The sequence below is a fragment of the Tasmannia lanceolata genome, unplaced genomic scaffold, assembly GCF_043159265.1.
Source record: "Tasmannia lanceolata isolate RefF3 unplaced genomic scaffold, GAP_Taslan_0.1 ptg000013l, whole genome shotgun sequence".
Classification (NCBI taxonomy): Eukaryota; Viridiplantae; Streptophyta; class Magnoliopsida; order Canellales; family Winteraceae; genus Tasmannia; species Tasmannia lanceolata.
The window spans coordinates 1,179,642-1,195,056 of record NW_027518690.1 but is presented as its reverse complement, the minus strand read 5'-3'; the positions used below and the strand labels follow the sequence as shown (position 1 = coordinate 1,195,056).

Here is a 15,415-nt window from a genome sequence, read left to right as displayed (position 1 = left end):
CCCTGTTATCTATTTGGATTGCAAGAAAAACCTTTCTGATGGAATATTTTATCTGGAATTTTTTTTCTTTCCACAATTTAGAGGGAAATAATATGATTATGGTTAATTTATAGGAATATCATCATAAATTGAATGTCCCTATAAATAAAAATTGAACAAGGTTGGTTCAGTTATATATTTTTTTCATGGGTAAAAAAAGTAGGCAATTTTACAGAGATTTTTCCTTTCCAAACTTTTCCACAAAATTCCAGCAATCCAAACAGGGGAGATCCCATTGTTTCTAGTTTTGCCCCCTTGTACCGGAATCATCCAAGATGTCTTGGTTCCCGGTTGCCGGAATAACTTTGTGGGGATGCCATGGCTGTTTTGGCTAATGACACTTATGTACAGATGTTTATTCAAAGGAGTGGTGGGTTGAAAAGGGACCCACTACAGCCAAACATTGTTGCACTCACCCCACATGTGGTCACATTGGGTGAGTTTGATCCAACAGTCTTAAATCATAAGAAAGTGTGAGGAGGTTGGTGTTTTCCCTTGTATGAATATTGTCCATGTGAGTGCTTTCATGTGAAATAATATGAATGAGAATAAGGCAGCAAGTGATAGCATTAGTGGAGATGGCATTTATTAGAAAATCTAACCTAGAAAAGAATAATCATTTGGTCATTTCCACCATCGTTTTCATTTCCAGAACAGTCCTGTTTTGAAATTGTTTTCCCAAGTAAAACAAGTCTAATTATCCCAACTATACATATGTCACATCCAAGAATGAAAATTAAGCACCACCAAAGAAATGAAAACCTGATTACTTTACATTGCTAATCTTGTATCTTGAACTCATTTCAGATTTAACAATACATTATCTCTTTAAAAGCATATTCAAATAATCATATGCATGAGTCACTGCATTAATCACATCGATTTATATTACAATAATGTATAGAGGGATCAGGTTATACAGCTAGTTGCTAGTGTTAAACTAAAATTTTCAAACCTGTTTCAACTCCAACAACACCTTTAAGAATTCATACAATACTCAGTTACTGCTATAAACAAAGATAAACTTATTTTTGTAACAAACACACCATATGGCTAATTTACATTGGGCCATCAAACTATAAATTTCGAACGAGATCTTACTGGATCTGGTCTGTTGTGGTGGTAACAATTTCAAACCATTGATTGGTAGATTCACATGCGTGATCTCCGCTCAAGCATTTGCATAGATTGGTGATGATGGTGTGTTCGGGATCAACGTCTAAGCATACAGAGTTACCGTTGGCTAGTGTCGAGGAGAGATGGTTCTTGGAGTCGGAGATGGAGTCCCACTGGGACCCAGGCTCGGTGCAGATGATTCCGAGCTTAGCTGGTTTGTTTGATTCAGCAGCTTGCAAACAAAAGTATGTACCCTTTATTGTCAAGAGTTTCTGTGGTGTATAGCTCCAGCGTTCAGATTCATCACAAGGGCCTAGCTTAAGTGGGTCCATAAAAGTCTTTCTTATCACACAGAGGCCCGTTGGTGGGTGGAAAATTTGTTGGAATGGCCTACGGCTTTGGAAAATGCGTTGGAATGGTGTACGGATTTCGGAAAAAGCTGGGCCTGCATCTCACACAACAAGAACAAAAAGAGAAAAGAAATGCATGTTATAATCTGACAATCACCCGTAGGGGTCTCAGCCTATGATACGCAGATACTTGTGGAGTCCCAATGATGGGCATTAAACAATATCAATACTAAGAACACTACATGAATATTACATTGGTCAGAATAAATATCATGTTCAAACATGTTACTCTCTTCAAATCAACTATTATTGATTTTTCTGTCATATATTTGCAATTATAATTGAGTACGTGAGTCTTAGATCTGATTTTAAATTTTTTATTAGTTTTATCTTCCTACTTCTATGGTGTTTTTGTGCCAAAAAAAGTTCTATGATATTTTAGTTATACATGTCTCGTGTCGAATCTCATGGAATGGCAATACACTTACTGCATCTGTGTCGAACATTCTAGAAAATTCCAAGTCTATCTCCTTCTGGGGTTCATGTCTGTCTCCGTCTCCATATTTGGTTATCATAGGTTTCAGCAACTATTGTCATATTAAAATTTAGTGATAGATAATTTCTCCAAGATCAAGAACTATATTTTCACTATTTTGCAGAAAATAAAAATATATGGTGAATACAAACAAAATGAAATAAAATAATACAAGAAAAATGGTGATTAAGTTCCAATTACATTTAAACATATGCACACTTCAATGGTATACACAATTCTTGATGGGTGGGTTTCTGTCTATCCAGGTCACTACTCATGCTTGAATCAAAACTGCCTAGTTTTTCGATTCAGCCCAACTTTGAGAAACTCCTGGGGCATTCATGGTTAGAGAATTTAGAATTTTGGCCTGAATCAAAGTTTCAAAGGTTTCAAATTACTAACTTATTGATATTACAACTAAATGGTGATTACAATCTTAATTGCATTTTAATCATATTTACATTTTAACATTCTTGACAACTAAGAAATGTTTGATTACAATCTTAACAGCATTTTAATCATATGTATGCTTCAATGGTAAAAAAAATTCTTGAGGAGTTTCTGCCTATCCAGGCCAAGTACTTAATATTTGAATCTAAGACTGCCTGTTCGATTCAACCCGGACTTTAAGAATCCCCAATGCATTCATGATTGGAGAATTTTGAATTCCGGTCAAAATCAAAGATTCAACTATTCCATATGGCTTAAATTTATTGATATGATAACAATGAAATGGCCCTGAGTATTGTAAGGTTTGTATTTGAGGTAAGTACTTACCAACTTGGAGAAACATTGAAGCAATTGCGGCGATGGAGATTAGGCTCAAGCCTGTAAAGGTTGCCATGTTCTTGTCTACCTTGGCTGAGGTGTTTATGCTCCTAGTACTGATTGGACTCTGTCCTACGTAAGCGGCTGACTGCAAAATGGGGTAACATTTAAAAGATGCAGTACGACTATTATGGACTCAAGCAGAAACTTGATATCTAAAATTTAATCTTAAGAGTTAAAAATAACTTCTGAGGACCCTTAAGTCTTTATAAAGACCAAAACCCAAATGTACAGGCATACATACATATACATGTTTATACCTACATATGGGACAAACTCCAATAGATAATATACGCTACAGGCATCCATTTGTTAATTGTTCGAGACATAGCTTAATGCCAGGCTAATTAGATTCCATAATGGCCAATGCATGATGACTAATCAATTTTTTGAAGGCCTCGAGCACTTTAATAATTAATACGTAGGTCTGAACTTCATAGAAAAGGCCTACATGGACACTGGGCGCTAGACACAATTTGGGGTGCCCTCTTCAGTAGGCAACTTCCTCCCTCCTGAGAATAGACTAATTGTTATGGTTCTAAGTGGGGTCCTACCTAGGTATGGGACTAGGCAGGACCCAACATGGTATGGGACAGGTTTAAAGGGCCCAGCCTAAATCGACCCATCAGCTCTCGAGCTTTTGGCGTATTGGTTAGGTACTAACTTTGTTACGGTCCTAACTAAGTGACGGCCTGCCTACGTATGGGACCAGGTAGGACCCAACCTCGTCTGGGACAAGTTAAAAGGGCCTAACATAGCACATTCCATCAGATCTGGAGCTTTGGGCATATTATTTAGGAACCTAACATTTGGTATTGGAGTAGCCATCACGCCTCATGTTCAAGTCACGAGAGGGGAGACCTGTGGAGAGGTCTACTTGGAAAGGGCTACCTGGTAAAAAAAGCCAAAGTGAAAGCCACCAGAGTGAGAGTTACCGCAGAGTGAGCCGCTGTGGAAGGGACGACCTGCGGAAAGGGTTACCCAGAAAAAATTGAAACATCCTAGGATTCTTCCAGTGATAAAGGGGATTTTTTTATTAATTTCAAAGTCAACAATACCAGAACATAGCCATGAAAAGGAAATGAAATTACATAGCACGAACAACTGAAAATAGATAAGTATCATTGAACCAAGATGATCATTCTACTGTTTTCATGTAACATTAAATTCTAAGCCTTACAAAAGCATACTCAATAATGGCATGATTTTAGTCAACTTGTGTCACTTGGATCAATTACAGTCTTTTACATCTTTTAAAGCCTTATGTCGAATTCATTTGAATCCCTTAAAGAAACAAGTAAACTTTACTTTCCGTACATAACTAAACTTTCGAATCTGACTACTAATAAAATAACACACAACACCTAGAACATTGCTATTAAAAGAAACACCAGGAACACTTTGGGTTGGAATCTGCAGCTGGGCAACAGTTTTTTTTTTCCAAGTATTATACGGGTATTCAACTTATTACAAATGACCTGGTAATTTTATTACAAAATTCTCTTGAAGTAGGAAGAATTAGAAATAGTAATTTTCGTTGTTTAAGGACATAGAGCAAACATTTTGTTCTTCCTATTCATGATGCTACTTACATTACCAAATAACTTGAGATCCCATAAAGGACGTCAAAGATTTTCTCAATCCTATTTTTCCAAGCCTAGCATTTCATGATCTTCGGAAACAGTTTTTTTTTTTTTTCATGGGTCTTCTGAAACAGTTTTTATTTTTATTTTTTAAAGGGTCTTCTGAAACAGTTTTTTTTTTTTTTTCATGGGTCTTCTGAAACAGTTTATCATTCAGAACCTTAAAAACTGCTTATGTCTTGTATCATACACTTGTTTCACATCCCTAATTGCTGGTTAGGTCCAAATGAACTTACAATGGAGGGTTTAACCAATAGACACTAACCAGCCTCTATATCTTTTTGTGCAGAACTATCATTCTGAACATAGCCTATCCAACCCCTCCTTTTGAGTTGTGGGTATGTCCCAAAAACTTTTGTTTTTTCCTCAGCTAACCTGAGGCTTCTGACCTATATTTGACTGAGAATCAAATACTCGGTTTCATATCTTAGAACACAAAATATGGACTGGCTACAGCTATCAGCAAATAACAGAGTAGTCAAGGGTAGTGCTTGAGAGTTGAAAATTGAAGTTTTTCACTTTAAACATGTTTTTGCCATTTCAGAAAGCTTGATCCCTTTCAATTATCTAACATTGAAATGAGCAGCTAAGGAAACATTTAGAATTCATGAAGAATGCAAGTCAAATAAAGCTATTGTCTATACGTGTAACCAAGTATTTAGCAGTTACATGAGAACAATTTCACTAATCTAAGAGCTCATGTCTCATTCACTACAATGATTATGTATTTATGTCTTGGTTTGCTGTCTTGGATGAGTGGATGAACCCAATTTCTAACCATCCAATCAGCGGACTGTCAGTTTGAAGGTGATTGATCAGACAGTTAAGATGATCCGATCGGCATGATTTTTGCATCATGGTCCACCAACCAGATGGAGTGTCCAGATCGTTTGACCATACATCCACGGATATGGGGATGATCTTCAAGGAAACCATTATAATCTAAACAGAAAACAGTGTACTTACAACAAGTACAGCTGAAACAATGACAGACAAGAATCAAAATTCATAGTTGCTAGAGTGGGAAGTGAGTGCGAGAAGCGATGCAAGAAGCGAGGGGTTTAGAAAAGAGAATGCAGGAAGCGAAAAGCCCAAAGAAAGTAAAGAGAAAATGTGTGCAAAGTGTCATTGAAAGTAAATATGAAGCAGGTAAGAAGCTTCTCATTGGATGCGAACAAGAAGTACATAGAAAGAGTAGTATTGTACTAGGTAAGGCAGGAATGGTTAATATAGGTAAGATTACAAGTAGAAAAGAAGATTTCATGACTAATTAAAATTACAAGTTTTAGGAATTTTCAATTTCACATGTTTTATTCATATATATTTAATGTTAACTGTTTAGAAAAAGATCCGCATAATTTTCATTTAAAACTTCAGATGAGTTTTCAAGTTGTAAATGCATTTTTTTTTAAATTCGTTCTTTCAACGTTAGCAAAAGAAAAAAAAAATACTTATTTCGGACTAAATAATCACCTAAATAGGAAGCACACTCTTAATTAAGAGGAAACTTGTGGGAAGCGTGCTTCCCCTAAATTTGGCAAGTGAGAAGGACTTAGCTTCCGAAGCGAGCTTCTCATCCTACTAGGAAGTTTCCGGTAACTATGTCAAATTATTTACAGTTAGGCCATGTTTTGAAGCTATGAAATTTTTTTCCCATGGAATATTAGTTAATCCAGTGGTGGAAGAGGGGCAAGGAGGGTGAGAGAGGGAGAGAACTGAGAAGGTGTGTGAGGAGAGGGTGAGAAGTGGCTTAAAACCAGGGAAAAGAAAAACTTTACTCAAAATAGAGTTTAATTTTTCCTATTTTTCAGCCACTTAGCACCATCTCTTCATTCCTACCCTCTCAATTCTGTCTCTCTCTCTTTCTCCCATTCTTTCTACACATTCCTCACCACTTGTCAAACTAATATTCCCTAAAAAAAAAAAAGGTTGCCAAACATGGCCTTAGAAGAGGAACTAAAAATATTCAAGACCCATTAGAAGAAGAAAAAAACAAAACAAAAAGAGATACCCAAACACAATATGCAAACTAAACTACCATTCAAAAACAAAAACAAAAAATACAAAATATGCACAAAAAAATAAAAAATAAAAATGCATTTCATATATGTATAAATAGAAAAAGAAAAGGAAACAATAACAGTGAAATACTAAACATGAAAGGCCAACATTCCAAAATCAAAACAAACCAAAAAAGCTAAATCAGGAATTCTATCCAGATTTCCTGAGAAGAAGAAAAAAAAATGAATCTACAAAACGCAAGAAAAAATTACAACTTGCCAAATTCTAAAATTAAACATATCAGCTTAAAAACCCCTATCAGCATATTAACAATCTATAAACAAAAACAGAGACTGTTTTTCCCTCTGAAGTTGGAAAATCCTTTCCAATTTCCTTTTGTTTTCTGTATTTGGTTTTCATGAAAACCACTTTCTGGGTTCCACTTCTTATGAAAAACCCATCTTTTTCTCCGATCTCTCATAGGTTTTGAACTGTCTACTACACAGAAAATCGATGCTACAAAAAAAAAATTTGCAAAGAGGAAAAAACAGAGGAAAATCAACCTATTTAATTACTGATTTTTCTCCTGTTAAATCTTTATCTTATTGAACACTGATTGATTTTCGGGTTCTAAGAAGAAGAATTAAAAAAATGGCAAAAGACAAAACAAAGAAATTGGTTTTCGAAATTACCCGTTAGAAGCCTGCTGTTGCTTACAGATGCAGAACAGATTGATAGTGGAAGAGATTAATTTATAGTGATTATTTAAGGGGAAATTAACAGCATGAATTTGATATCTACACTCCCTGCACCTGTCACCCCTCGCAACAAAAGCAATTCTAAATAATTATATCATTTATATGGGTGGTGGCCTGGTGGGAGGTTCCAAAAACAGAGAAATTATATGATGTGCCGTACAAACCCGTATTCTTCAAAAAGTGATCCAAACCGTTCATTTGTTGGGCCACATGATAAATATGTTGTACTCCTCTATAGATCAGAGGGTTAGGATCATAAAAAAAAAAGAGATAAATATGTTGTACCCAAAAATCATTTCCATGTGATCCTACACCCTACGCCCAATGAATTTCAATAATGTGCAGTTGTGCACTCCTCTATAGATCACAGGGTTAGGATCAACCTATGGAAATGATTTTTTGGGTACAACCTATTTACATTGTGGCCCAACAAAGGATCATCTTATGAAATAATATGATTTGTGTTAATCTAGTGGGATAATATCATGAGGAATGCTAGGCAGAAGGGAGCCTTGTAAAAGTGAGATGAAAAGGCTCCTCAATTGGCTGCACATTAATATGATTAGTGTTAATCTAGTGGGATATTATGAGGAATGCTAGGCTGAAGGGAGGCCTTGTAAAAGTGAGATAAAAAGGCTCCCCTGTTCGCTGCACATTACTAGAGTGACGTGCAGCTAAAAGGGGAGCCCTTTCATCTCATTTTTGCAAGAGCTCCCCTCAGTCTAGCATTCCTATTGAAAGGCCTCCCTTTATTTTTATTTAATTTTGGTCGGGGGATGGTAAATGCGCCCCTTTTCATTACTTGGGACACCTAACTACATTGTATCTATGACTGCAAAGGTGTTGATCCACTTCACATTTGAAGGAATGAAGTGACCTGATTGCCACGTACAATACAGTTGGGTTATGATGATCCTAAATGACTCATTTTGTATACACACCTTATCTATGGAAGGGCATTCCAAATGAATGCTTTGGATCACTCCAAAAATGTGAGGCCACATGAGTTTTTGAAGCAGCTCTTCAGATAAGTTATCTAAGCAGCTGCGCAGGAACCCTTTTCTTTTCTCATTTAGAAATGTGATTTTCTTTCTCAAGTTTTAAATTTCCCTTAAGGCGGTAAGTCTGTAACGACGAGAAAGGTATGAAACAAAATGAGTAGCGGCATTATCAAAATATGGCAGTGTGAATATCAGTCCTGTTTAATTTCTGTTGGTTGATCAGACGTGGATAGAAAGAGTGCTGGGTTTGTTTTGACTTATTGGCATTTGGAGTGTCTTTTACGTAAACCATTACGTTTCAACACACTTTTATCCAACGTGGAGGATTGCTTCAATATGCAGCAACCTTACTTCAAGCAACTATTACAGTGGGTCCCACCTTTGACTGATCTGAACCGTCTATCTTATAGGCCTTGCTCTGGATAGAATAATCTGTATATTTAATTGTTTAATCTGAACCGTTGGTAGTACATAGTTTTTCCCATCCATGTAAACATTATTCTATGTTACAATTAGATAGGGACTGATATCTACCAACCATATTTTGCTAACGGCACTATTTACTTTGTTTTACACCGTGAAATTTAAATTAGAAATTGTGGGTCCCACTTACAGTTAATCTGAATATATTAGGATTGCATGGTTTGAGGGATTTGTGAGTTATATAAGATCCAAAGCAAGTAATATCAGATAGATTGTTTATCGATTAAGGCTAGGCCATGCCTAATCTTACATAGTGGGCCCCACCTTTCTTCGATCTGGACCGCCCATCTAAAAGGCTTGAGATTAGATATCCACTTGATGGCCCATCCAATCATAAAGATGAAATTATCTACCCACATCTATTTAATAATTGTTTAAGGCTTATCTAATGACATCAATTTGATTGAACAATTAGTTTAATTACTTATCTGATCCAATCGTATCTAATTCAAAACCATATGTTTCTTTTGACGTAAAATGGGTGAAAACCAAATTTTATGCCTATTCTTAAGTGGAAAATGGGTGAAAATTTTGTTTTACGCCCATTTTATGTCAAAAAAAAATGTAAGATATGGGAAGTGAGTAAAATTTGTGGTAGCTAAAATGTGCCTTTTATTATTGATTGTGGGACTATCAGCATAGTTGTTCTCTTGTATTATTGGACTTTTTTGTTTATAGAAGTGATATATATTTGCCCTCTTTTCTTCCCCAGGCCACCCCTATCAGTGTATTTATTAGTTATTACCATGGTTTAAAATTTCGGTTTCGGACCCCTAGAATTTCAAAATTTCGGTCGAAATCCGGTACCACAAAGAAAAGGGAATTTTATTTAATATTAAATTTCGGTCGAAATTTCGGTAAAATAATAAAAAAAGGTTTTTTAGTTTAAATTTAGGGCAAAAACGAAATTTTGACCGAAATTCTGAAATTTCGGCCGAAATAAATGACCGTTTCGGGGAAAGCCCACTTCTGTGTCGGTCTCCACCGAATTCCGAAATTTCGGTCGAAATTTAAAACCATGGTTATTACTACTTATTTACACTAGAAAGGGGTGGCCTAAGGAATAAAAGGGGGCAAATACTCCTTTTATACACACCTTTTTCCAAAAATGCAGTGGGGCCCATTTATTTGAGAATCCGAACCATTCATTTATTGGGTCCCAATGTAAATAGAATTTGCCCTGAATGTCATCCCCATAGAATGATCCTGTTTATAGAAAAGTGATATATTTGCCCTCTTTTCTTCCCCAGGCCACTCCTAGCAGTGTATTTATTAGTTATTACTACTCATTATTTACACTAGAAAGGGGTGGCCTAAGGAATAAAAGGGGGCAAATACCCCTTTTATACACACCTTTTTTCCAGAAATGCAGTGGGGCCCATCTTATTTGAGGATCCGAACCATTCATTTATTGGGCCCCAATGTAAATAGAATTTGCCTTGAATTTAATCCCCATAAAATGATCCTGACCCGGCGATCTAGTGTAGGGGATAATTCTAACCCTCCGATTTGTAGAGTTTTCTAATGTATGTCTCTCTCCAGAACCGAGGGGGGTAAGATCATCCTATGTAGATGGTATTTGGGGCACTACCTATATACATTGCAGCCCAACAAATGAACAGTTTGGATCTTTGAAAAAGATGAGCCCCACTATAACATTTTTTGAAAATTATGCACACCTACGTGCAGACACCATATAAAAACTCCAAAGATAGAAGCCAAATGAAGGTACCACAGGGGACGTGTATGTAAATTCAAGATCATTTATCTTGTAGAACATCTCATGAGGCGTCCCACATGATCTTGATTCCATCCTGAACGAACATACCATTTATAAGATAAACGATTAAAAAAAATTGACGGCTTAGCTTTTCTTGGTGGAATCCCAAATGAGCTTTGATCGATCAAGGGCCTAGTCTGCTCATCCGATCAAGGTTTTCTCAATGGCATTTGGCCAGATGTATGGTTCTTGTTTGGATCAACGGATCTTGTAATGTATAGAAGGCAGAAGAGGGTTGCGAAAAGCCAACTCGATTTAATTTCGAGATGGGTTAGGGTTGAGGCCTCAGGCAATCTGAGCCACCCGAACCTGGCCTCCCTCTTACGTTTTTTTTCTCGTATTTTTTCTGTTTTTGCCTTAGGCCAATTAACCCAACCCAACTCAACCTCATCCAATTAGGGAAAAAAAAAATGGGATAGACAGGTTGAGGTAGGGTTGAGAGATTTCGAGGGGAGTTGGGTTAGGGTTGAGCATCCTCCACCCGAGGCTCAAGTTGGGTCGGGTTAGGGTTGAGGGAATGCTATCTCAAGGGTTGGGCGAGGGTTGGCCTCAACCCCGAAGCAACCTGGCTCCATTGCACGCTTGCCTTGTGAGTGACTCAAAGAACTAGAAATGGTGGCCTTTGGGTGACTCTAAAGTTTCATGGAACTGTCCACCTCTAAAGCATTCGTCAAAGCATTTATCAAAATTCAATTTCTAACGCTTGAAGCTCAACTCATCAACACCAAATCAAGAGCCAGAAAACCCATTTCATGCTTTCAACTTTGCCTTCTTATTGCTTGTGAATCATGTGATGAAAATGCCAAGAAAGGAATAGTTCAGCTACCTAATAAAGAGTTCAAAAAAGCCAAGTACGTGAAAGTTCATTGTAAGGAAAGCAAGGCTTAGCAGTGATTATGAGCAAAGTCTTGCCAATCCATGCGGCAAAAGGGTAGATTGGTACTCTTTATAGGGAGATGATTTTTTCGCTTCCCTCCCCTGCAGGATAATGCGCCCCGCTGTTAACGTGAATTGTGGACAGAGTTACGTCAAATCAGGGGGGCGCATTATCCTATAGGGGGCGAAAACAATATCTCCCTTTTTGTAATTAGTTTTTACTTTGTAAATTACAATTTACAAAGGAGCGTAGATCCGGCCCGAACGCGGCCCATGAACAACAACCCCACATTTAGTAAAACTGGGTTTGACACCGCTTATCTTTTTTGATATTCGCACCCCTTCCTCCGATTAAACTTCGATCATTGGCTCTTATCTAGGGTTTCAGCCGCCCTGCATTTACAAAGCCCTAACCCTAACCCTAATCCTCTCTCTCTCTCTCTCTCTCTCTCTCTCTCTCTAAAATGTCTCAGAGCAAAAGACCTTCCCTATCTCTACCTTCTTCAAGCAACAACAACGAAGGAATCCTAGCTAGGGTTTCGAACACTTTCTCAAAATCTCCTATCGTTCATCAAGGCAAGAGAGCTGCTTCAGATGCAGTTTTTGCCACAAAAAAGCTTCTAAAAAGCACTGGAAAAGCTGCTTGGATCGCTGGTACGACCTTTCTCGTGCTCGTTGTTCCTCTCATAATCGAGATGGATCGAGAACAGCAGATGAACGAGCTCGAATTGCAGCAGGCCAGCTTACTCGGAACCCCCTCGATCGCACCCCCTAAATGATTTTAAGGTTAGAGAAATTTGTAATTTTAAGCAAGATTAGGTCAAGATACTTCAATCATGTTAAAATGTTGTGGTTATTGCTTTGTATGGTTAGATAATTTCTAGGGTTTGGTTTGAACCCGGTTGGGTGGATTTTTATCTTTCTAGGCGATGTTTTTGTTGGAGTGATAAAATTAGGGTTTTATTCATATACAACTCGAATTTTATGTTGGAACGATCAAATTAGGGTTTTTATGGGGTTTCTTGTTGAAATGGATGTATCCATGTCGGAGTAAAACCTGGTTAGGGTTTTTTTCTAGTGTTTGGGTGGGATTATATGAGAGCGCGACTTTTATGTTGGAAAGATCAAATTGGGGTTTTTATGGGATGTCTTGTTGAAATGAATGCGAATATGTTGGAATTACCTGGTTAGGGTTTTTTTCTAGTGTTTGGGTGGGATTATATGAGAGCGCGACTTTTATGTTGGAAAGATCAAATTGGGGTTTTTATGGGATGTCTTGTTGAAATGAATGCGAATATGTTGGAGTAACCTGGTTAGGGTTTTTTTCTAGTGTTTGGGTGGGATTATATGAGAGTGTGACTTTTATGTTGGAACGATCAAATTAGGGTTTTTATGGGGTTTCTTGTTAAAATGGATGCAAGTTAGGGTTTTTCTAGGGTTTGAGTGGGAATAGATATATGGCTTCTGTTTTCGGGTTGAAGGTTCTGTTGTTTGGTTGGTTTAGGGTATTAGGGTTTTTATGTGGTTTATTTTTGAAATGGATGCAAGTTAGGGTTTTTCTAGGGTTTGAGTTGGAATAGATATATGGCTTCTGCTTTTTTAGTTGAAGGTTCTTCTGTATTGGGTGTTTTAGGGTTTCTACCGTTTTATTTGAACTTTTATATTTTGTTTTGGTTATTTATATAACAGCTTGAAATTTATGTTGGAACGAGCATATTAGGATTTTAGGCGTTTCTTGTTGAAATGAATGCAAGTAGGGTTTTTTTTTAGAGTTTGGGCAGGACTTGATATATGGCTTCTACTTTTTCTGTTCAATGAAAAGTTCCTGCTTCTTATTTTTGAGTAAACAAAACCCAGTCCTCTTTTGCCAATCATGTTGAAATGTTGTGCTTACTGCTTTCTAAGGTTAGAGAATTTCTAGGGTTTGGTTTGTTTTTTTTTTAATTTTTTGTAGGCGATGTTTTCATTGGAGTGATCATGTTAGGGTTTTATAGATTTGAGGTCAGTGATTTTGTTTGTTTATATAACAGCGTAGCTTTTATGTTGGAACGATCACATTAGGGTTTTTGGGATTTCTTGTTCAATTTTCCCACCTAAACCCGGTTAGGGTTTAGGTGGGAAAATTGATATATGGCGGGTTTATGAACCGGGTTTAGGTGGGAAAATTGATATATGGCGGGTTTAGGAACCGGGTTTAGGTGGGAAAATTGATATATGGCGGGTTTAGGAACCGGGTTTAGGTGGGAAAATTGATATATGGCGGGTTTAGGAACCGGGTTTAGGTGGGAAAATTGATATATGGCGGGTTTAGGTGGGAAAATTGATATATGGCTTCTGCTTTTTCTGTTGAAGCTTCTGCTGTGTTGGTTTGTTTAGGCTTTTTTGCAATTTTATTTGAACAATGTCTGAAAGTTCTATATTTTGTTTTGGTTATTTTTTCAGGTTTTTTGGATTTGATGAGGGTTCCGGTGCACATGATCAGGCTAGAGTTGAGTTTTCTGGTGTTTGGTTTGAACTGTATCCAGTAGTTTAGTTAGTATAACTTGCTTGTGGAGACATGTATTCCAGGAGCAGGGATATTTTCATATCTAAATTGTAATGGAATTTTGTTTGGGAAAAGGAGTTGTGATCCAATAATTATTCTTGGCTTTCTTAACAATTGGTGAGGATGCTTGCATAGAGTTAGTATGCTCCATAATATATTAAATAGCATTTCTTTACGTTGTTATGTAACTAGAGAGTGTGGTATCATTGGACCATGGCACCTTAAATATAGACATTCCTCTCTTTATGTTTGTCTTGAATTCATCACTACTTCAAATGCAACAGTCCTTGATCAATAGATGCCTGCTTTTTTTTATTTCTGTTCTGAAAAAAATGATCGATCTAGGGTTCGATGGAACACAAAATAAAATCGAGAAAATCAAACCAATCACCCACAGAAGAACACAAAAGATTATGTGTTTCAGGAATGTTGCTTATGGCCATAGGAAAAAATGATCAAAGAGCTTATATTATGCGAAGATAACAATGTTTCATGGGTAATTATTGCATGTCTGGTAGCGTGGCATCATGTCCCCGCTTGTACCTTCCAAGCCAAATTTCTCAAAAGGGTGGAATTTGGCTCGGAGAATGATGCTCTCTCTCTCTCTCTCTCTCTCTGGGACGCGCGCGCGCAAGGTTGGCAGTGACGTCCCCTCTCACTATTCTACGAGGTTGGCAACCCCCCCCCCCCCACACACACACAACTCTACGAGGTTGGCAATGACATACCCCTCCCACTACTCTACGAGGTTGGCAACCAAACACCAATACTTATCACAATTCTCCGAGGTAAATTCTAGATGGATCAAATGGTTGTCTCCTCCCTATTGACTGCTTACACCATTAATCTACAAGGTGAACTACCTGCAGCCAAACAGAGCTGCCTGGCTTTATTTCAACCAAACATGTGTTGGATTCAGATCATCTTCATGATGGTGGCGTTCGTAATTTCTAAACTCCTCCGCATCATCATCGACTCATGAGCAAGTCGATTATTTCTTTACTTTTACATTTTTCAGTGCCATTATATATACATACTGTTAACGTGGATCCTATGGAAGTGCCTTTGCAGCTTTAGTTTGCATGGGCGCACTTCAGTTTAGCATTCCTCAAAATAAATATGAAGTTATTTATCGGCACCCCTTTCTCAGTCTGCTCTCCTCAATTTGCATCTATCACCATCATACGTGTGAAATCATGGGAATTTTGTGCTTTGGCTCTCATGGGTTGGACGGATTACAGTCATTGGCAGTGAAAAGTAAAAAGTAAAAAGTAACTCAATCCTCCATTTTTGCATAAACCAGTTTGGATTTTAAGAACTGAGTTTAGGAGTCCAAAACTGATGAGACCCTGTTTGTTTTGGATTCTGAGAACTGATTTTGAGTCCAATTATCAGTTTTGAGATAAAAATCAGTTTTCAAAATTACAAAACGAACAGGGCCGAAGTCCATTAAATCTTGA

General features: G+C 37.3%; 2 protein-coding genes across 2 annotated transcripts; one reads left to right on the top strand and one right to left on the bottom strand.

Moving 5' to 3' along the window:
* Positions 1 to 859: 859 nt before the first annotated feature.
* Positions 860 to 3,828, bottom strand: LOC143889429 (glycosyl hydrolase 5 family protein-like). Its single transcript, XM_077393632.1, has 3 exons — positions 3,760 to 3,828; positions 2,818 to 2,956; positions 860 to 1,600 (listed from the first exon to the last, which is right to left on the bottom strand). Exons 2-3 carry the CDS (start codon positions 2,882 to 2,884, stop codon positions 1,137 to 1,139), a joined length of 531 nt encoding a protein of 176 aa, XP_077249747.1. The 5' UTR covers positions 2,885 to 2,956; positions 3,760 to 3,828; the 3' UTR covers positions 860 to 1,136.
* Positions 3,829 to 11,758: 7,930 nt separating this feature from the next.
* LOC143890669 (mitochondrial import receptor subunit TOM9-2-like) lies at positions 11,759 to 14,069 on the top strand. Its single transcript, XM_077395353.1, has 2 exons — positions 11,759 to 12,196; positions 13,853 to 14,069. Exon 1 carries the CDS (start codon positions 11,875 to 11,877, stop codon positions 12,187 to 12,189), a length of 315 nt encoding a protein of 104 aa, XP_077251468.1. The 5' UTR covers positions 11,759 to 11,874; the 3' UTR covers positions 12,190 to 12,196; positions 13,853 to 14,069.
* The last annotated feature ends 1,346 nt before the right edge of the window (positions 14,070 to 15,415 follow it).